Genomic DNA, 24,626 nt, shown 5'->3' with positions numbered 1-24,626 from the left:
ACGTCACGAGACCCACACCCACGAGTCATACAGCCTACAAGTCATACAGCTCACAAGTCATACAGCTCACAAGTCATACAGCCCATGAGTTATACAGCTCACGAGTCATCCAGCTCACGAGTTCGACACTAAGCTAACAAGGCCCACGAGACGGACACATTATACCCCGTGTTGTATCTGTCGAACTCGTGGGCTGTTTTCACCTAGTGTTGAACTCATGGGCTTTATTTGCCTAGTGTCGAACTCATGGGCTGTATGACTCGTGAGCTGTATGACACATGGACCTGTTTTTAATGTCGAACTCGTGGGCTGTATGACTCGTGGGTGTCGGTCTAGTGGGATGACCTCCCCCCCCCCCCCCCAACAAAACTCACAGGCCTTCAACGTATTCATTCAAGTATTCACAATGCTGACAAAAATGAAAAAAGAATGAAATCACGTCGCCTTGCAAAACACCAAAAGCTGTATTTAAAATCACAGCGAATACAGCATTGATTATTGCAATACATGCTCAAATATTAAAGTGAATTATTAAAGCAAAGTCGGCCACGTGTTTATACTGGCCAAACTGTCATGTTGATTGATTGAATCGTAACAATTTTATTGTCAATTGATCACCTAAAGATTTGACATAGAGTTGTTTAAAATTAATCACTATACATTGTATGACACGAGTACCAACAATGCGGATTTCCACATGCCATTCAGAGTATGATGTGTGAATACTTTTATGAGTTGTAAATGCATAACATAATGTGGTAATATATACAAAAAGAAACAGATCCCGTATCAATACAATTATACTTTGCGCAAGTTGTCCAATCGATTGGGCATTCGCGTCATAGGTATTTTTACATAAAGGTTCAGAAAAATTTCCATAAGATACCTGCCTGTAGAAAGCGAGGAGGTGTAGCATGCGACTATGTGCTGCATATAATGCACGATATGCACAATACAATCTTTGCACGAACGGGGATACCAAGTCTAGACAGTATTACCAAACACCCTTATACAAACTACAATATGGGCATGACCATTGTTGCGTTTCGTGCCCGCTGGAAATTTACAAAAATATACCATGAATGCGTTGCTATTCATTTCCAACCGAAAAAAGGGGGGTTGAATATGCCTTGTGTCTGGCGCAGTCTACCGTGAGCCAACAATGTCAACGGCATGTTTTACGCCACAGAATGTGCACGTCAGTGGACTTCGATAAAATAATCATTATGAGCAAAATGGGAACGGCCCGCCAGAGACGAGTATGGGAGAAGCATGTTTGCTATGAACACGACTTCAACAAAAGAGTCCCGTCTATCATAAAAAACACACTAGAATAGGTGGCCTGTGTGTTGGGTAGTGCTCGATCCTAAGATTTGAGAAATGTGATAACTGCGATGACCTGACAAGCTTGTCGGACATTGCGATCAGAACTTTAATGAACTGGGATTAAAATAAACTGTCTTAATCTTCGTCAACGTATGATGGATAGGAGATACAACCTCGTTCTGCTACTATCATTGGTTTCTGCTGTGTTCTGTGGTCTTGCTGCAGAAGGTAAGTTGACAAACTTGTACGCTGCGCTTATACTCAGTCGAGCCTTGTCGCGTCATAAACGTTATTTCACTGAAAAGTGTGTTTAATATAAAGAGAAAGTCCATTATAACATCATCAAAGTGAAAATTAAGAGAATAGTATGCCTGATGGTGTTGCATGTGCATAGGGATTGATAAATCCTGGATTTTTTTTTTTCAGTTCGTTTGCGTTTACCATTTTTTTTTCTTCAATCTATACATCTGTACAAATAACGAAACAACTATGTAAGTATGACGATGGAAAAAAATCATCAATATCCATTCTTGTCCCCAAACATGATAGACGTATGAAAGAATACATGTGAAATCATCTAAGCTTTACATATCTGTTAATCATCGACGTACAATACAATAGGATGATACCGTCATTGATAAGAATTAATAATGCTTGACCTTGATGACTGGCGATGAAAAAAAATGATTCCAAATGTATAAGAGAAGTAAAAGAAAAAAATATATATCTGAACTGAGGAGCTACACACACACACACACACACACACAAAAAAAAAATCCTTCGACCTCAAATTTAATTGTACAATAAATGCAATACATGGAGTTACTTATACAGGACTACGTATAACGAGACGAGTACCAGGATCAAAGAAAGCAATACCTGTTATAGAGAACAAAGTGAAAGGTGTTATTGGTTTGGATATGTGTTCTCATCGTATGCAGCAAATAATGTTAAATTCATCAAGAAATTTTAAACATGAGCCTATTAATGAGGTTGATTATTTTTATACGTAACAAACTATTCACGAGACTATTGGAATTTAAAAGAATTAGTTTTATTATTCAAATAATGAAACTGGGCAAAGGAGCTCTGTGGTTAAGAATTCTTGATAACAAATTTCATTTCAGGCACTTCCGGGGGTAATTAGGATTTATCATTTATACACAAGATGAGTTCATGCATAAGCTACAATTTCCCATGTCAAACTGAATTTGGCCAAAAATTGGACTTGGGTCGTTTTTATATTCAAGTCTTCAATTATGTCATTATACGTGCAACAGCTGACAAACGGATTTGCGGCATTACATTCGAAGTAGTGGTTTGACTTGTTAGATATTAACGCCCCTTCACCCCCCCCCCCCCTCACACACACACACACACACACACAGCAACGGAGTAAATCCGTACTGAGGAGTGGGGGGGGGGGTGATTGGCGATAGTCACCCTCACCACGATTACAAGCCCATAACCGGACCGGCGCAGCCCGGGAGGGGGGGGGGGGGGAGCTTGCCCCCCCCCCCCCACCACCACACACACACACTTTACAGGGATCAAATGTCCCAGTCTTTCCAATGGAAAGTGGGAGTAAAGTGGCATCAAAAATATGACGACTTTTTGTTCTTGTTTTTGTTTGTTTGTTTGTTTTTCTTGTCAGCCGACTTTCGGCGGAAAATCAGTATGAAGACTTTTTTTTTCTTATGTCTTTTGATGTTCTTTCTTCTTGACTGACAGGCGGTTTTGCCCCCTTTCAAAAACGTAGCGCAGCCCTGAATAATGCCCACATAAATTCAATAAAATGCTAATATAGTCTAGTGGGATTTCTGAAAAAGGGCTCTCTAAAAAGGTGTTAGAGGCATTTTTGAGTAAAAGTTGGGAACCGGTCTCTTTTACCTAATTTGAGTATGCTGAATCCGAAAAATCCGGTTCCCAAGCGAAATTCACCGATCTTGACCATCTAATTTGCATAAACAAAATGGCTGCCCAGCCACAGAAATTGTCAGTTTCAGACACGCATTTTGCAGAAATTCTTTGCAAACGCGCTGGAAAAAAGTGATTTGAAATCTTTGTACATAGAATCGAATGATCAATTTGAGGGATAAACGTTTCTCACGTGATAAATTGTATATTTTATTCGTAATTATGCAAATTAGTACTGAAATATGCAGATGAATACATATGTGACCCTGCACCTCAAAACAAACAAAAAGTCGCCAGACATGAATTTTTAGTTAAGACCATATTCTGAAAGAACATACTTTAAGCTTTAAAATGATGTATAACTCAAATAAAATGGACTCTCCTAACCTATCTAAATATTGGAAAGAAAGCACAAACTCAGGAAAAGTGTGAACTGAGAAAAGATGCTCTGAAGTACAGTGTCTATTCAAGCGCTTAATCTTTACCAAACCGTGCTGGCTGTGCGATGAATGGGACAAAAAAACAGGAAGTAAACCACCAGAGTAACAATAATGACGAGATTATTAGATTAAACTGAAATTAAGCATGCCTCATTGACACATTTTGTCCATAATTAATGCCAACTTTCAAAGCAGTAGCACTATCCTTTCAAAAGTTATTAGAGTGTGGACAAGGTTTTTCAAAAATGAAAAAGGGATTCTAAAGACACAACTAATCACACTATTCTGCCAAAAATGTTCGAGATAAACTGCTAAAAAAAACACACTTTCCAGCCCGTTTTATGATACCAAATTTTAGCATAATGTAAAAGAAGATCCGCTCTTTCAGAAAATATGAAAACGTCAAGTTAGGCTAGGTTGACCCATTTCACTTATTTTCAGTCCTCACGCAAAATCAGTGTGTGCGACTTTATGTGCGTTTTGAGGTGCACGGTCACATATATACATGTATATTAGCACTGGAAGAGTAGTTGTTAGATTTTTGCTTTTTCTTGAAATATAAATTAAACACTAAATATGTAGACTTTAAGGTTTTAAAGGTTAGGAAAAATCCGATTACCAAGCGAAATTCACCGATCTTGACCATCTCATTTGCATAATGCTAGCCACAGAAATTTTCAGTTTCAGAAACGCATTTTCTATAAATTCTATGCAAACGAGCTTGGAAAAAGCGATTTGAAGTCTTTGTACATAGAATGGAATGATCAATTTGAGGAATAAACGTTTCTCAGGTGGTAAACAGTATATTTTATTCATAAATATGCAAATTAGTACTGAAACATGCAGATGAATGTATATATACATGTATATCAACACTGGAAGAGTAATTTTTACATTTTTTTTTTCTTGAGAGGGAAGTTAAACACTGAATATGTAGACTCAAAGGTTTTGACGGTTAGATTAAAAACCAGAATTCCTTCTCAGTGGTATCAAAATACATACAAATATTGTAATTGTTATGCAAATCATAACGTAAGGTTCACGAGTTTTATGTGCATGTAGTTCATTCAATAGCCTATATACCCTAATGGGACTTTTTTTTTTTCAAATCCTTTATTAAAAGGTCCTTGTGGATTTTTTTTTTTTATAAAATTCAAGTTAGGAACCCGATTCTTACCCAAAATTGATTGCGCTAGGGGAAAAAAAATCCGGCTCTTATTCAAGTGAATGAACTTTAACACCTTATTTGCATAATACATACAAAATGGCTGCAGTATTGTCATAAAATTGTTATTTCCATGAAAAATGTTTTCTAGTACATCGATAATCGCAAAACGAATTGATGAAAACTCTACGCGGATCATGACTCAACTTTTTAGGGGGGTGGAAAATGTCATGGATCTATGCATTTTGTTCATATTATGTAACATATTGCTACAGACGCTACAGATGCTACAGATATATGCATATCTGTAGCATCAGCACGGAAATTCTATTCCCAGTGAACCAGAGCATGGTAATCATGACACATAGTATTCATTATTGTTATCATGTTTCATAACAAACACGTGAGCACCACCAGTGTCATGCAAATAACTTTCGGTTTTAGTGGATATTATACAGGGTGTCTCTAAAAAAAGTAAACCCAACTTCAACGGCAAATTTTCAATAAAACTATAAAATATTTACACATTATTTGTTCATGGTTAGATAGTCCAATAAGTCCTCTGTCCAATGATACCACGTAGGTAATGTAACTCTCATGCATGACTGAGCATGATTCAACTTAGTGAATGGGTGTGAAATCATTACTGTGGCAAGTTCTGTGATCAGCATACTTTCTCACATTGTACCAGATGGCTCTTTTTGTTGGAGGCTGCCTGTCGGGGAACTGCACCCAAAAAGCCTCTTGAACTTCCACGAAACTTCTTGTTTCCTGGTATCGAGTTACCAGGAATACTCTCGGCTCAATTGTCAACTGTACCATGTTCATGATGTTTGGAAAGCATGTGAAGTGTGCCTGTGTCAGGAACAACCTTTGCTGAAGTTGTTTTGTAATCGTAGGCTTAACATGTGACAAAAATGTAACCTCAAATATGCCCTGAATGCATGACAATAGCAAGAAATAACTTGCCACAGTGATGATTTCACATCCATTCACTAAGTTGAATCATGCTCAGTCATGCATGAGATTTACATTACCTACGTGGTATCATTGGTTAGAAGACTTATTGCACTATCTAACCATGAAAAAATAATGTGCAAATATTTGATAATTTTCTGAAAATTCGCTGTTGACGTTGGGTTTACTTTTTTTTTTGAGACACACTGTATATATATATATATATATATATATGTTTGTTTGTTTGTTTGTTTGTTTTTTTCATTTCACAACAAACATTACTGATGTTCCAATAAATAAACAAAATTATGTTTTAAGTCCCTTAGATGAAATATTTTTTTATTTCTTTTTTTAAGACTGGAGAAAGATCCACTCTAAAGTAAAGCTTGTTGAAAAGCCGCGATCACACACTGGCAAAAGATCAAGAAGGCTTAGATCGCGATCTCTAAGATCTCAAAAGGTTTGTTCAGATTGGCAAAATATTGAAAAGTTTATGAGCGCAATCTTTAAGATCTTGGAGTTTTACAAGTGCATGTGACTGTAAACTTTCCACGAAACTTCCCACTACAACTAAAGATATTTCATCATATTAGTCCGGGAGCCAGCGGGGGTCAGCCTAGCTGAAAAGGTTACCAATTTTTATGTGTATAGCAATTTAGTACATATGCCCCTGAATATGGAAATGCACGTCTGGCTGGCCATCGGTGGTGGGTGTGGCCAGGAGTGCCACACAAACGACCCCCCCCCCCAAAAAAAAAAAAAAAAAAAAATAGGCTAGCCTAGCTGGGAAAGTAACCCCATGAAAACCACTGGAACTTGTTCGTTACACTTACAGGATAAATGAATGACCATTGCCAGACGTTTTAAGTGGTGGGGGGTAGCCGCCAGACGCTCTTAATAAAGACCCAACTCCAGCTAGGCTAGCCTAGCTGAAAAAAGTAACCCCATGAAACCCACTGGAACTTGTTCGTTACACTTACAGGATAAATGAATGACCACTGTCAGACGTTTTAAGTGGTGGGGAGTAGCCGCCAGACGCACTTAAAGACCAAACTTTCAACCAGAGCTAGGCTTGCATAGCTGAACAAGTAACCTAGTGAAACCCACTGGAACTTGTTCATTACACTTACAGGATATATGCATGACCGTTGCCAGACGTTTTAAGTGGTTGGGGGGGGGGGGGGGGGAGACCCAATTTTACAAGCTAGACTAGCCTATAGCTAGAAAAATAACCTCCTGAAACCCACTGGAACTTGTTCTTTTGATACACTCAAAGGATAATTGAATTATTGTTGCCAGACAATAGCCGCCCCAAAGACCAAACTCTTAACAGCTAGGCTAGCCTAGCTGAAAATTAAAGTAACCCCATGAAACCCACTGGAACTTGTTCTTACACTTACGGAATAAATGCATGACCGTTGCCAGACGCTTTAAGTGGTGGGGCGTAGCCCCCAGACGCTCTCAAAGACCCAATTTTACCAGCTATAAGGTTCACATATTTCAGAAATGATAGCAGTGTAATTCTATAACAATACCGCTTGCTTGCGAGTTCACCTGTCTATAATCTATGCATGCCTTATTCTTTTGTTCTACTTCCTTGAGCCCCAACTCATGCATTCTTATGGCGACTCTCCCATGTCATCATCCGTGTTCATTGCAATTTGTTCTATTTTTTGAAAATATTCTTATTCTTCATCCCAATTATCACAAATTCTAAAACTGTGTCCTCAGTATAACTAATTCATAGTTATACAAATGTAAAAATCTGAGAATCACCCGGAGGTCTCCTTTTAAAATTGGGGGAGTTTCTTGAGCGCACAGGGAAACATGCTTTGAAATATCAATAGGGCAAGTGTTGAGACGAAATACTGTAGAAATATATATGAGAATATATAGTGCTGTGGTTTTGGTAGAAGAAATAGGGTATTTGTATTTGTCCTCAGTGATAACCAAAAAAAAAAAAAAAAAAAAAAAAAAAACTTATTTGGAAAGAATAATAAATAGCAAAAAGAATTGCCCAATCAAACATGTCGGGATTTTTCTCAAACATCAGTGTTCTCATTTTCTTTGCAGTGTAAAAAAAAAAAAAAAAAAAAAAAAAAAAAGGGGCCAGGTACAGTATCCGGATGGAAATGGGTGAGATGGGCGTAAACCCGCGGGTATTATAACATACTGACGTGAAAGAAAAAAAAAAAACAAGACAAAAACTACTTTAGATACACTTGGTTTGCGGTTCACCATGTATGTATAGTCCTTAGAAGGACTGTTGAAATGACAGGAGAAAGATAGAAAGAAAGGTTAAATGAGAGGTGAGAAATTGAGTAAGAGTATTCTTTCTGGAGTGAGTGTAGTCCTGAAAAGGACTGTGAACCAAGGACGTATAGAAGAGTTAGAAGAGACTCAACGTTTCGGACACTTGACTGTCTGTCCTCAGGAGTACTTCTTTCTTTTTGAGCCCTGGGGAGAAATATTCATCAATTGCATTTTGGATATGTTGAAAATCACAACGTTAGATGAAATTGTGCCACCAAAATCATGAATTGTATTTTTTGGTGGCCCGAAAGTAATATCTGGTGGCCCGATAAAAAATCAAGAAAAACATGAAAAAACTAAATCGGTCCTACTAAACATAGGAACATAAATATTAAGCATTACTGAAGTAATACAGGTACCCATTTCCAACATTAGTGAATAGATAATTCAATCATCTTACCGTTATTCTGAGTTCTAAGATTTAGCAAATAGGCTTATAGATTATATTGAAATTTTATGCTATTTTCGTGGTCAAAACTTCCGTTTGAAATGAGAAAGTGGGAGCATTTACAGACATTTGTAAACATCCGACATTTGTTTTAGCATTGTAAAGAGCCGAAAGTTACCGTTATTCATTTCTGATTGTAAAAGCAATCATCCAACACTTACTAGTATTTTTATCGCCTTACGGAGCCAATTGTTACCGGTAATCATTTTTAAATGTCAAAGAAAACAACCGACATTCATTTTAGCATCTTACGGAGCTGAATGTTATCCCTATTCATTTCCGAACGTGAAAGCAAACATGCGCTATGCATGCATTCTATTCAGCATCTAACTGAACAGATTGAAACCGTAAATCATTTCCAAATGTAAAAGCAACAATCTGTTATTCATTTCCAAATTTAAAAGCAAACATTCGGCATTTATTTTATCATCGTACGGAGCCGAATGTTACTGCTGTCAACTTCCGAAAGTGAAATGAATCATCTGACAATTATTCTAGCATCATACGGGGCTGAATGTTACTGTTTTCCATTTTTAAACGTCAAAGCAGACATCAGACATTTATTTTACAATCAAACGCAGCTGAATGTTACTGCTATTCATTTGAAATGTAAAAGCAAATATCCGACATTTATCTTAGCATCGTATGGAGCAGAGTGTTACTGGTATTCACTTCCAAACGTAAAAGCAACAATCAGACATTTATTTTGCCATCTTCTGGAGCCGAGTGTTATTGCTATCTACTTTCAAAAGTAAGAGCATGCAAACATCCAACATTATTTTATTTAATCATCGTACGGAGTTGAATATTATTGTTATTCATTTCCGAACTTCAAAGGGATCATTCGACGTTTATTTTAGCATCTTCCGAAGCTGAATGTTATTGCTATTTACTTTCGAACGTAAAAGCGAACATCCGGCATTTATTTTATCGTCTTACGGAGTTGAATGTTATTATCAATCATTTCCGAATGTCAAAGCAAACATTCGACATTCATTCCAGCCGCGGAGCCGAATGTTATCCCTATTCATTTCCGAAAGCAAAATCAAATATCTGACATCAAATTTAGCACCGTACAGAGCTGAATGTTACCGTTATTCATTTCCAAAAGTATAAGCAAACATCCGACATTTATTTTAGTATCATACGGAGTCGAATATTACCGTTAATCATTTCTAAAATAAAAAGCAAACATTTACATTTATTTTAGCATCTTACGGAGCCATTGTTACCGCCGTTCATTTCCAAAATTAAAGGCAAACATCCGACTTTTTTTGGTGGCCCAATCGGGCCACCAAAATCTTTATTTCTGATATTTTGGTGGCCCCGGGCCACCGGGCCACCGTTAGTGTCGAGCCCTGCCTACAGTATCTCTTCTTATATGAAAGTTTTTTTGTTTTTTTTTTATAATTAAGTTTCTTTCCTCTATGACCATGATAAGACAAATCCCTGATGATTAAAACAAAAGACAATCAAAACTTGGCAAATGAACTCTTTGGACATTAGCAAAAGGGAATACATTAACAGTCTTTGCAAACATTTGATACAATTGTCTAATACTCTATCAAGCTCATAAAAAATACAATTCTACTACAACAAGAAATCCATTCAGTAAGACTCGGTGTACGTAGCTTAAAATGCCAACTTTTTGAAAATAATGCCCCAGCTCTTAAATTTACTTTAAAAAGAGGAAGTACATCTCAACACCTTTGGCCTATGACTTTTTAGGTACCGTATCACCTTACGGTGAAGGATATGGGTAAAGAAAAATTATTAACGAAATAAAACTTCTAGGAACATGCTTCACATGACCTCACCGTTTTCTTCTCTTAAGAAAGAAACGAAATCTGAAAATTGTTCAAGAGTGTTTTTGAACATAGTACATTGTAAAAGCAGAAAAAAAATTCAGTGTTTTTAGGAAACATAACTCACAACAACAAGGAATTCCTGTCGTGTCGAGTATTGCACGTTTTTGGTTTGGAGGGTTTTGGGTGCTAATATTTCAAGACAAGTTTATGCTCCGGCACTTCAATGAACTTAAATGTAAAGTAATGATCAACCTCTCTTGCCAATAAACTCAACATTTGCTGTTCTTCAGTAAAGCATATGACAGAAACATATGAGAAACATGTCTAAAATTCATGTGAATAAGCTCATAGCAACAACAAACATATTATGTTATCTAAAAACTAATACTGCATGTACTTGGTTTCGAGGGATTAAGATGCAAAATGTTATGACAAAAGCCCCTACGTGGCTACCAGCAATTAAACATCCTTCAACTTCTTTACCAAATGAGCTCATGTGTATCATCTTCTTGTTGAGAAGACGAAGATGAGTAATGATAAAATAACCAAACTATCAAATTTCCTTAACATATGTTTTACATGAAATCATTATTGACTTCTCGTAAAGAAATTGAAAAAAAAAAACAGAACATCTGAAATTGTTCGAAATCGCTTCTTGATAACGATGAAAGCAAAGGAAACTTAGTGTTTGTAACCACTATGACACGTGTCTACAGATATGTCATGCTCATAAGAAACGTAACTCACAGGAATATAATTTTATATAGTAAGTGCTTGGTTTGGAGGACATTTAGATGTCAACTTTTCAAGAATGATACTTCAGCACTGAAAACAAGTGGTTTTAGATTGCACCTCTTCTTGAGGGTGCATCTTTCCACCCACACTAAGTGGTGCTAAGTTGCACCTTTCTTGAGGGTGCGATCTTGCACCCTTTACCTTTCGGCGCACCTTTGCACCCCGTGTAGCCTTTACTTCTTGGTGCAACTTTACATTCATTCGTGAGGGTGCAAAGAAACACCCAAATTTCCAAGATTGTGCCTTGTTTTGAGGGTGCAATCTTGGAACTTTGGGTGCTGCTTTGTACCCGCAAGAAAGGGTGAAAGTTACACACTCGGGAGCAACTTTGCCCCCTTGAAAAAGGCGCAACCTCGTACCTTTAGGTGAAACTTTATACCCGAAGGATGCAAGAATGTACCCTCTCTTGAGGGTGCAATCTTGTGCCTTATTGGTATGATGCTGCACCTGCGTGGTGCTTATTTGCTCCATGACTGCTGTAAAATTGCTCCTTTAAAGGAGCAAGTCAGAGTCACTGCCTGCTCCTTTATAGGGGCAATATTGCCCATCATCTCAAGGTGCAACTTAGCAGCACATAATCGGGTACGATTTAGTTCCTTAACTACTCTAAACCTTGAATAGTGCAAACTGATGTAAGGCTATTTGCTCAGTATATAAATTATGTTGTTGTTCCACTCTGCAAAGTAAATAGGATTAGTGTAACTTGGATCTTGTGAATCATGAAATGTGTGTGCGTGTGGAATTTGTGATTTCTGAAAATGTTAATGTAAAAGTTAACTTAGTTGTGTTTGAATAATATACTGAAACTACAAATTTACCCAGTTACCTTTTCAATAAGGTGAGCACTATACCTATCAAACAAACCTTTTCGGCAAGAGTATACATCTGCATGAAGGAAAAGGTGAAAATATGACATGCAGTTGTCTGGATACGTTTTATTCAAAACGTTCTTGAATGCGTACTTATTCACATAATCTATAAGAATAACATATGCTTCTTACCAGTACTCAAAGCCTCTAAAACAAGAGCATGCTTCTTACACTTCTAAAGTATACACCATATCTTAAAAACAAAATGTAAGAGGATTTAAGAAGCTGTTTGTATGCATTCAAACGAATCCATATTTCTATCTAGAATCTAAAACGTGTCTTGTAAAAGGGGAATTCGTTTTATAATGACGATGCCAATTGTCTTAAAGTCCTTATCACGACATGTCTTGGAGTTCACGCTTATTGAAAACCTGAGATTCTTGGCACGTAGATTACAACTATGGTTTAAAGAACTGAGATACGCATACCGTATACGGGCATTTCGATGAAAACATTTGAATACAAGGTACTATAAATAATATGACAATCAAACTTGATACCAGCCCTTAACGGCAACCAATAGAGACTATTGGGGACTGCAGTTATGTGTTCAGATATTGTTTTGGGTGATACACGCATGCCGACTGATTTGGGATCAATTCGAGTCCCTCGAGATGAGATTCCGGAACTGCAATGAGCAAACCATCATTATGAATAACAAAGTGACTGAGAATAATGCATGCACCAGTTTCTGTTTCGTTGTTCTGTACACAGAAAGATGTTTCGTTTTCCAATCCTGTGCAGGCACACAGGGATTTACAGAATTCAATTATCTTTGGCTATAACGCCATGGTCGCTTGCAAAATGAATGCAGTTTATCTAACTTAACCTGTAGTTACTGAATAGGGGACTACTGTTTATTCAATTTATACATTATTAATTGGATGATAGAACCTGTCAAAGAGTAAATTGCGGATATCATATACCATTGTCAAATTCACTTTCTGTTCTATACATAATATCAATGGAATGTTATGAACCACTTCAGCATTACCAAATCATGAAGTAATATATCATAATCATTTCCCTGAAACGGCTGCATTTGTATGAGCGGGAAGAGTTTGGCATCATACATAGCAAGAGTCGTGACTACAAAACTAAATACATGTATTATACAAGGTTTTAGGACACTTTGAATCATGCCACCCCCCCCCCCCAAAAAAAAAAGAAAAAAAAACAACAAACAACAACAACAACCAACAACTGAGTGAAATGTTGTATACCCTACTTCCATAACCTATGATCTTTGACCTTTGAATACATGGCCTGCATTTTTCAATGAAAAGGCATTTGGATGCAACGTAGGTATATATATAAAAGAAAAAATGCTTTAGGGAAATACATTTAACCACTTCAGAAATAATTATGGAACAAATAGCAAAATATTGACACGTTCACTTCTTCCGTAATGACATGACAGAAAACTTTCCTCACCGAATCGTTCTGCCGTAATTCATGAGCAAGTCATGGATATATACTTAGTTCGATTAAAAGTATACATTGAGTCATTGCAAAAGTATCTAATGAAGAGTATGCTTCAGAACTACATCATTGTCATTTATTCTATAACACTAATAATATAGAGCTATTGGTCCCCATATTGCCTAACAGGTCGTTTTCCTCCTACGACGTTTGTTCAACAAATAAGGCACAGCATTTAATTTTGCACTTGTTTCCAAAGACTCTAATCTTCTTTACCGCTATTCTCAGACATGATGCTGGTGCTGTATGAATAAGAAACGGAAGCTTACAAATATTCACCATCTAACAAGGCACAAACGAAGTGATGTCTCGTCCACGTATCGACTTTGTGATTACAGAGATTTTCAAATTGTATAGTTCATTGACCTTTTGACTGTTGACGTAGTCGGACTTTACCAATATTAACACTTGACAGCAATCATTAGATGATCTCAGGAGTGAATTTGGTGGTCATATATGGCTCAAAAGTGTGGAAAGTCATTGAAAGAACACCAGAATACTATGTCAACAGTGTGTATCAGGTGAGATACAAACATAGAACAAGTTCCAGTGAGTTTCAGGAGGTTACTTTTCCAGCCAGGGCTATAGTCTAGCTGGTAAAATTGGGTCTATGAGGGCATCTGGCGGCTACCCCCCCCCCCCACTTCTTAAAACGTCTGGCAACGGCCATGCATATATCCTGTAAGTGTAAATAACAAGCTCCAGTGGGGTTCACTAAGTTATTTTTTCAGCTAGGCTAGCCTAGCTGGAAAAAGTTGGGTCTTTAAGAGCGTCTGGCGGCAACCCCCCACCACTTAAAACGTCTGGCAATGGTCATGAATTTATCTTGTAAGTGTAACGAACAAGTTCCAGTGGGTTTCATTGGGTAACTTTTTTCAGCTAGGCTAGCCTAGCTGTAAAAAATTGGGTTTTTAAGGGCGTCTGGCGGCAACCCCCCACCACTTAAAACGTCTGGCAATGGTCATTCATTTATCCTGTAAGTGTAACGAACAAGTTCCAATGGGTTTCATTAGGTTACTTTTTCAGCTAGGCTAGCCTAGCTGGAAAGATTCGGGTCTTTGAGGGCGTCTGGCGGCTACCCCCCCCCCCCCCTCCCTCCCCCACCACTTAAAACGTCTGGCAATGGTCATTCATTTATCCTGTAAGTGTAACAAACAAGTTCCAGTGGTTTTCATGGGGTTACTTTTTCAGCTAGGCTAGCCTAGCTGGAGTTGGGTCTTTAAGAGCGTCTGGCGGCTACCCCCCACCACTTAAAACGTCTGGCAATGGTCATTCATTTATCCTGTAAGTGTAACGAACAAGTTCCAGTTGTTTTCATGGGGTTACTTTTCCAGCTAGGCTAGCCTAATTTTGAGGGGTCTTTTTTTTACCCTCCTGGCCACACCCACCACCGATGACCAGCCAGACGTGCATTTCCATACTTAGGGGCATATGTACTAAATTGCTATATACATAAAAATTGGTAACCTTTTCAGCTAGGCTGACCCCCTCTGGCTCCCGGACTATATGCCATCCCCGCCAAACTTCTCGATCTCTAACGCAGTGTGACCGGACAACAGAACTTGAGATCGCTAAGACTTCGCTATATTAATCCTTTGCCACTCTGATCGCGCCTTATCATGATAAACTTAAATAACGATGTTAGAATAGCAGTGAGAGAGATTAAATGAAAAAGAAGACGTGTGGCATACATCTTCCTAGATTTGATCCTTCTACATCTGTTATAAGAATGTAACTTAGTCAACGTCCAAGACAGTTTGAACTCTGAAATTGCCTCAGCCAGTCCAATCTGCGAAATAAGGGGTTCACACGTTCCTGGTCTTTTGTTTGTTTGTTTGTTGTTGTTTTTATTTCGATATACCTAGATAACATGCCGCCAGTGATAACCACCAAGTATTGATTCATTTCAATTTATTCTTAAAGGGGAAGGCTAGTAACTGATCAGTGGGAATAAGTGGAAATGCTGGGAGATGATTGTTCCAATCCTTATGGGATTCATTCAAGAGTGCATTATATATCTATTGTTGTGTGAAAATTATTTGCTTCAGAATGGTCTCATATTCAAGAAATGTGCAGTTTAGTGTTTCCAGGTTAGCGTGCCTGGTCAGTGACGGGGCATTCGACAGCCAAGATATAAATGTGTTAATGACTGGAGAATTACAAAGTCATCCTTCGTTTCTGTTTTCGAGATTCCATGATTTTTCTTAAGATTTTTACCCTTTTTTGTTGAGCCTGCAGAGTGGGTAAAGAGATAGATAAAAAAGACATAAATCATGTTCGCAGACGAGATTTATGAAAGTTGCCACTGAAGTCTTGATTTTACATTCAAGTGCAGACTGAAAATAATTATATGTGACCCTGCACCTCAAAACAAACAAAAAATCGCCAGACATGAATTTTTAGTTAAGACTATATTCTGAAAGAGCAGACTTTAACCTTTACAATGATGTATAACTCAAATCAAATGGACTCTCCTAACCTATCTACATATTGGAAAGAAAGCATCAACTCAGGAAGAGTGGGAACTGAGAAAAGAGGCTCTGAAGTACAGTGTCTATTCACGCGCTTAGTCTTTACCAAACCGTGCTGGCTGTGCGATGAATGGGACAAAAAACAGGAAGTAAACCACCAGAGTAACAACAATGAAGGGATGATCAGATTAAACTGAAATTAATCATGCCTCATTAACACTTTTTTTACATAATTAATGCTAACTTTCAAAGCAGTAGCGCTATCCTTTCAAAAGTTATTAGAGTTAAAAGTGAAGAGTGTGGACAAGGTTTTTCAGAAATGAAAAAGGGATTCTAAAGACACACCTAATCACAATATTCTACCAAAAACGTTCGAGATAAACTGCTAAAAAACGCACTTTCCTGCCCGTTTTATGATACCAAATTTTGGCATAATGTAAAAGAAGACCCGCTCTTTCAGAAAATATGAAAAAGTCAAGTTCGGCTAGGTTGAACCATTTCGCTTATTTTCAGTCCTCAGGCAAACTCAGTGTGTGCGACTTTATGTTCGTTTTGAGGTGCACGGTCACAATGCAATGTATACGCCTAGTGACGTGATTGCCCAATAACTCATCCTTCTTTCATGATGCCATGATACACTTTGATAGCAAGACCTTGGTAAATTGGTAAATTGGTAAATATTTGTATAATTTATTATGCAAATGAGATGGTAGAGGTGTAGGGTTGTTTAGTAGTTGCACTTAATTTTTGTATCTCTTAATCACACCAGGAATCATGAACAGGTCTTTATGTAATAACTGTTATGAAACATATTCATATATTGCGGCAGTGCGTTGTAGAATCTTGAAACCTGCCTGGTCTACGGCCTCTTGAATACCAATTTGCAAACATATTTCCGTAAGTGTTATCCAGTCTGTTCTTTATTGATTGATTCCATTACTTGACTTACCTCGGACTCTGACGACAGTATAATGTGCACCTTGTTTGCCCGATAACTAAGCTGTTTTTCAGTACACCAAGGTACATTTTGATAGCAAGACTTTGTTTTAAGGAAAATAATTATATAAATGGCCAAGTATTTGCATAATTCATTATGCAAATTAGGTAATTAAGGTATTTCTGATAGCGTTTTTGCTTGTATCTCTTTATCACAAAAGAATCATCAACTAAAATTAGGTCTTGATATGATAACTGTAATGATTCAGATTCGCGGCAATGTGTTGTAGAATCTTGAAGCCTGTCGTAGTTTAGCCTTTGCATACCAATTTGCATACGTAATTGAAAATATTGTTATTCATTTTTTGGGGTCTAAATTGGTTGATTCCAGTAATTGATTTTCCTCAGACTCTGATGACACCATGTACGCTTTGTTTAACCGATAGCTTATCTTTTTTTCACTACTCCAAGGTACATTTTTGACAGCAAAACATTGTTTTAGGGGAAAATACGTTTAGAAAATGGGAAAAAATGCATAATTTATTATGTAAATGAGATGCGTGTTTTATTTCAATACTTGAAGTTGGTTCTTGTATCTCTTTATCACACTAGGGAATCGTGAACCGGTTTTGATACAATGATAACTATCATCAGGATTATGTTCAGATTCATATATTTCGGCAATGCGTTGTAGAATCCAGAAACCGGCCAGTTCTGTATCCTCTTGTGTACTAATTTGCATAGATATTTGCATGTGTTATTCAATTCTATGTTATTCAATTCTTTTGAATTGATTGATTGTAGGACTTAATTTTGATTGGATTCTGACGACATCATGTACTTTTTTTTTTGCCCGATAACTTGTTAAAATGACTAAAAACAGAAGTGAACAAGTACTATACATGTGCATATGCGGTAATGCATTGCTGTATCAGCGGCAACTCCTAATTTGCATATTTAATTTCTTAATTTGCATAGATAAGTAAATTTTATAAACAACTGATGACCTAGCTATTGTTTCTGCACCTTTTATTTCGGAAATTATTACTATTTTCGCATTGCTGAGGAGAGTTTATGAAAATTAGATCATCAAAACACCTTAAAAAGCAATGGATTGGCGGCCATTTTGTTTATGCAAATTGGATGCTCTTAGACTCAAAATTTCGCTTGGGAACCGGAATTTTTGGATTCATCTTACTTGAATTATGCAAAATAGACCGGTTTCCAACTTTTACTAAAAAATGCCTCTAACATTCATATTTTCCCCAAATACCACTAGACTAATAAGGATATCCCTTTCTTGAATAACGTAGTAGAAATTTTCCTGTAGCTATCAATTGTATTCTTCAGTTTTCTTGATTTAAGTCAGTAAAGCAATCATCACAGGGGCATCGTTCCGTTTTGATGATGGGGGGGGGGGGGTAGGGGAGGGACTTTGAGTTTGAATATCTGTGCGAGGGAGCGGAGCGGCCTAGCGGGGGGAGGGTGTGGGAGGAAAATTTGGCATTTTCAGACCTCAAATTCAGCGATCTGGTGCACACTTTTGGTGAAATTTGGGATTTTTTCCTATGAAAAATCAAGTAAGAAAAAGAAATATTCATAGATAATTGAATGACTACATCGTGGTATTTCAGCTCTTGCTCCGCCTGTGCGACATCAGTGTGAAGGCCTACTAAATAGTGGGGTCTATCACCGGCGTAGCCAGGATTTGATCTTAGGGGGAGCGGTTAGATGCGAGGGAGCGATGCGAGCGAGGGGGGGGGGGGTGAGGGAGGGGGTTTCCCCCTCCCACAGTGAGAACTTTTTGCATATTGATGTTGTAAATGGTGCAATTTCATTCATTTTTTTTTTTTGCGTGTTCTATCGACTTGAAACAGTCCAACATGTTTAAGGTAATAGTGCATTTTATGTAGATTATTATTGAACAATTTTGCCTATAAAATGGTATCATTTAGAGAAACTTCTTGTCTTAATTCTTACACTGAAGACCATGAACGCGATCATGAATTTTGACATTGTACAGTCCAAAAGTGGCCGTTTGTAGCTATATATATATATATATATATTTTTTTTTTTTTTTTTCGCTTTGGAAATTAAGGGGGCGCACCAGGCGCTATTTTGCTGGCAATTTGATACTGGAAGCAACATCACATAGCGATTAGATGCGAGCGAGCGAAGCGAGCGAGCTACAAAATTTTGACATTCTACAGTCCCAAAAATGCCGTTTGTAGCTACATTTTATCGCTTTGAAAATTAAGGGGGGGGGGGGGCACCGGGCGCAACTGCTGGCAATTACCCGGCAGCAACATCAGGAAGATAGCATAGCGATCAAATGCGAGCGAGCGAAGCAAGCGAGGTTGAAAATTTTCACATTGTACAGTCCCAAAACGGCAGTTTGTAGCTATACTTTTTCGCTTAGGAAATTAAGGGGGGTGGGGGCGCAACGGGCGCAACTGCTGATAATTACTGGCAGCAACATCAGGAGAATGACATAACGATTTGCGAGCGAGCTTGAAAATTTTGACATTTCACAGTCCCAAAACTGCCGTTTGTAGCTATATCTTTTTCGCTTGGAAAAATGAGGGGGGGGGGACCGGGCGCAACTGCTGGTAATCACCCGGCAGCAACATCAGGAAAATGGCATGACGATTAAATGCGAGCGAGCGAAGCGAGCGAGCTTGAAAATGTTGACATTTTACACTCAAAAAACTGCCGTTTGTAGCTGTACTTTTTTCGCTTAGGAAATTAAGGGGGTGGGGGCGCACCGGGCGCAACTGCTGTCAATTACTGGCAGCAACATCAGGAGAATGGCATAACGATTAAATGCGAGCAGGGAGGTGTTTCTCTTTCCACCTCCCTGATGCGAGCGAGCTTGAAAATTTTGACATCTTACAGTCCCAAAACTGCCGTTTGTAGCTATATTTTTTCGCTTTGAAAAATAAGGGGGCGCACTGGGCGCAACTGCTGGCAATTACCCGGCAGCAACATCAGGAGAATGGCATGACGATTCAATGTGAGCGAGCGAAGCGAGCGAGCTTGAAAATTTTGACATTTTACAGTCCGAAAACTGCCGTTTGAAGCTGTACTTTTTTTCGCTTTGGAAATTGAGTATTATTATGAATATAAAAACGACCCAAGTCCAATTTTTGGCCAAATCTAGTTTGACATGGGAAATTGTAGCTTATGCATGGACTCATCTTGAGTGTAAATGATTAAACCTAATTACCCCCGAAAGTGCCTGAAATGAATGAGTTAAATCTTATATTAATGTAAGAATGAAGGACTTGGGTCATTCTTACATTCATATAATAGCGCCCTCTCTCATCCTTCTCCCATCTCTATAGCAGAATATCATGTATATGAATCAAAGAACGACCCAAGTCCACCACACAAAATGGCCTCTCCACAATTAATGTAAATGTTAAATGTCATAATGATATATGAAGACCTGAATATAAAAACGACCCAAGTCCAATTTTTGGCCAAATTCAGTTTGACATGGGAAATTGTAGCTTATGCATGGACTCATCTTCTGTATAAATTATAAATCCTAATTACCCCCGGAAGTGCCTGAAATGAATGAGTTAAATCTTATATCAATGTAAGAATGAAGGACTTGGGTCATTCTTACATTCATATAATAGCGCCCTCTCTCGTCCTTCTCTCATCTCTATAGCAGAATATCATGTATATGAATCAAAGAACGACCCAAGTCCATATGAATCAAAGAGCGACCCAAGTCCACCACACAAAATGGCCTCTTCACAATCAATGTAAATGTTAATTGTTATAATAATATATGTTCTAATTTGTATATACAATGTTACCTTCCCATCACAATTAGATAGAATATTATTGGACAAATAAAAATGATATGAAGTTGTTTTTTTTTTTTTTTAGTTTACTGGAAATGGTCTTCCATGGACTTGGGTCGGTCTTATATTCATATACTCAATTAAGGGATGGGGGCGCACCGGGCGCAACTGCTGGCAATTGCTGGCAGCAACAAATATCTCGTAAACACATTTATGATGTAATCCGGGGAAATTTCAATCCCAGAAGTGTCTACTTTTTTTTTTTAGGGGGGGGGGATCCTCCGTTAATTGAAAGTATCCTCCCACCCAAGGAACATTTGCATTTCTTTAAACTAAAGTAACAGACCTGGTACACATTTTGGATGAAACATTTTGAAATCTGTCAATCTAAAGTGTATTAAGTAGAAATGATTAAACGGGGAGGGGTGAGGCCTATCCCCTCTTACGCGAGGGAGATTTTGCATTTTCAGAATTGAAATTCAGCCATCTTTGGGTGAAATATTTAGAGAATCTTCTATCGAAAAAAGTAAGAACATTTCCACATCTCGGGAGTTACGAGGAGGAGCAAAATGATCTGTTTGTCCCCAATACCTTTATGGGGGAACCATTCCCCTGCCCTTTTGTAAGTGAAAGATCTGCTGCACACTCTTCGATGAATGTAAGGAAATAAAACGTCAATCTCAAAAGTGTACAAATTCTATCGAAAGGGACCCAGTAGCTTTTGCATATTTATGATTGCAATTCAGCGATCCGGTGCATGATTCTGGCGGTAGTTGTTAAATTTTCCATGAAGAAAGTTCGAGATTTGTCCTCATCTCGGGAATTGCTTGGGGGACAAAATGATTTTGTTTCCCCCCTCTTCATCCACTGCACACGATTGAACTTTTAAAGCGCTCGATTTCGCGCGCTTGCGCTTTTTTTTTCCCCCGGGGGGGGGGGGGGGTATAATGGTACTTGGCAAAATAACGAAGAACGGTTTCCACAGAAGTCGAGTTGTAGTGCCAAGGTATAGTGACAGCTCTTCATGTAACCCGGGATAACTTGTGACATGCGACAACTAACACACTAGTTTTCCTCTGATCAAAACACTACTGCGAACAAATTGCTGGATAAGGGTGGATATAGTTTTATTTACTTGCATAAATTTATTCTGCGAGAGCAGTTTTGTACATTATGTGTTAAAAACCTTAACGTAAAACAGTAACAAAGCAAACAAGGTTGAACAAATAAGCACATTTTTTTTCTCCGTATGTGTCTCTATGACAATCTTTGTGGACTCTACTAACATAATTATGTTCCGTAATTTCAATCGACCATATAGAATATTATCTTTTATGTCTAACCCCATTCCTTTGGAGAGTAAACAATAAACATTATCAGAAACACAAGGTTTATATAAGGGCCGTATAGGCGGAGATTGAAAACTTGAAAGTTAATTTCGTATTGAAGGACATTTTACCTTTTAACTTCAGTTACCTCACAGGAATAGATTAAGCAAACCGTACTTTAATTGTAGATAACCCAAAGTTTACTTCCTATAAATCTCGCAACATAGGCCTACATATCAGAGCACTTCTGAAGCCCAGGTCTATCAAATGTTAACATACTGTAGCCGTTGAAAGTTCAAACATAATTGGGCATATGATGCCGACAATTTTAAAGATTCTTTTGTATCTTTTATTACCATTTAAACACTATTCATATTTGCAGAAATCAAAATGAGTTCAGCCCTTCCTTTTCGTAGAGATAGTTCTATTTATTTTGCTCACCTTTTTCTATCTTTGTCAAGTTAATGGCTTCATATCTGTCCCCTACTAAGCACAATGACATGATAAGCAACGTTATTTTAGAACATTACAGGCTCATGAATACAGTTGTAAAATTCATTCAGGATCACGGCACACTTCAGGTTTTATACATTCTTATCAACGTGTGAAAATGATTTGGTAAGGTATAATATCCGTTTCAGTACTCAAATCCAAGTAGGTCCTATTCACTGGAAAAAGAAAAGTGAAAATCTCTTCGTACTATTCTGGCAAACTGATAGAATGTCTTGCCTTTTCTGTGGGATTGTTTGATTAGGGATTAAAGAATCCATTTTTCTGTTCGTGAGATGAATGCTGCATATCAATAAAATTGGCTGCGATAGACTTGTCTTATTAATCTCTTGATGTATGTTTGTTAACAGGTGAATCTGGTTAATATGTCTGAACCATTAAGCTAAAGCAATGTTCATTAGATTATAGGAGGTACTTGCAAATGGCAAAATATGGGAATCGACACCCGTTCCTTTTGTTTTTTTCTGGAGGCAAACGAATTATACTAACTGAGCAAAATCACTGCCAATATGGAGAGGGTAAATGTGTTGCAATTTCTACGACTGAAACTCGTACAAGACTGTTAACGAACTCGTTTGTTATCTAGATCTTTGGGTAACTCATGCGGAGCTCGACGTGAGTCGTATCGCGCTCGGCATGGTGCACTCGTTCACGCCTACGTCCATGGCCCTACAGACTGTGTTGCATCATGGAGCTCTCTGTTAGTAGCCCCATGGTTGCATTAAGGAGGTGGGAAGAGCACCTTCCTGGTTGCATGCAGCTGGTTGTTTGTGTGGCTACTATAGTGGTTCAACATCCGAAGCATGCATTACGGTCGATATTGCTCTACATGCATTGGCATGCGAGAGAAGTACGCGAGCGCTGCTAGCACTATTCAGCAGTATGCTCTCGTCACGAGGCGGACGTGCGAACGTCATGGCTCATGCATTACAATACTTCAGTATGTAGCCTATAACCGAGGTGGGGATGCAGCTGGTCTGATGCGATGAGACTACGAACAGTGGATGCGCGCGAATACACCGCCTACATGATCCAGTTGTTTGTCGTTGTTTTCTTTTTTTTAATCGGTGGCAGTCTTCTTATACGGAAAAAAAAAATGCCACCGATCGTGGCGCCTAGCGGACGCGGTAGATGCGTCCACTGTTCGTAGTCTCGCCGCATCAGATGTATTGCTTGGCAGAGACAATTATCTCGCTGCATCTAACGTTTAGTTTAACAGCAAATTATAAAAACAATTACTGCATTCTCCGCCTAGATTATAGGCTATGCAATTATCCTTCATGCTGAAATGAATATCACCACATTTCCCTTCTTTTTTTTTTTGTTCCTACATCTTTTTCTTGGGAGAATTTCAGGGGGGATATTTGTACAGGCCATCCTCCCCCCCCCCCCCTCCTTCAAAAGTTGGGGGGGGGGATACATCCCCCCGGGATTTACGCCACAGACACACAGACACAAAATCAAGGATATCAATAGAGTTCATTCCTCATCATTATCATAGTGAGCTCGTCATTGATGGTGGTACACCCAATAAAGTACGATGTGTACAAGATTGATATAAGTGTCTTGGGGTGGCCTGTGCGAGTAAGTGTGAGTCAGAACTTAACATGCCATTCAGAGGCAAATAGTGTCCAACTCTGTGAAAAAGATTACTGCAGTTCGAGAAGTTAGGGATTAAGAAATGACCGCATAAAAGGGAATCTTTTAACATTGTTTCAGAATTCAATACGGGTTAATATGCCAAATCATTAAGTTATTTTCTTATATGGTTCGACATTTCCCTCTACTTCTAACAATAATGAAAAACATGGATTCGCTGTTATTTTCATGTCACACAAATTGAACACCAGCAAATTGGAACTCATAAAGTTATGGAATACATATGGCAAAAAGCCTTACGACAGGCAAATGGGTAGTCGTTTTATGAGGGGTGAGGGAACCAGCTTTAAAACAAGCAAATGGATAACCTGATGCCTTTATTAAAACCGTTCCTGATCTTCAGTATTGTTCTCAAATTTAGGAGAGAAAAATAGATTAAAGTACTCC

General features: G+C 38.1%; 1 protein-coding gene across 1 annotated transcript in view; it reads left to right on the top strand.

The window, feature by feature from the left end:
• The first annotated feature begins 1,481 nt into the window (after positions 1–1,481).
• The window catches only part of LOC140246714 (uncharacterized), a 93,583-nt gene continuing 70,438 nt past the window's right edge, over positions 1,482–24,626 (top strand). Inside the window, exon 1 of the mRNA XM_072326053.1 lies at positions 1,482–1,554. Coding sequence (XP_072182154.1) covers positions 1,482–1,554 — 73 coding nt within the window. The remainder of the gene's footprint in view (positions 1,555–24,626) is intronic.

The sequence above is a fragment of the Diadema setosum genome, chromosome 3 (genome assembly GCF_964275005.1).
Source record: "Diadema setosum chromosome 3, eeDiaSeto1, whole genome shotgun sequence".
Classification (NCBI taxonomy): domain Eukaryota; kingdom Metazoa; phylum Echinodermata; class Echinoidea; order Diadematoida; family Diadematidae; genus Diadema; species Diadema setosum.
Note: the sequence above shows the minus strand (reverse complement) of the source record. Positions and strands in the feature narration are given on the sequence as shown.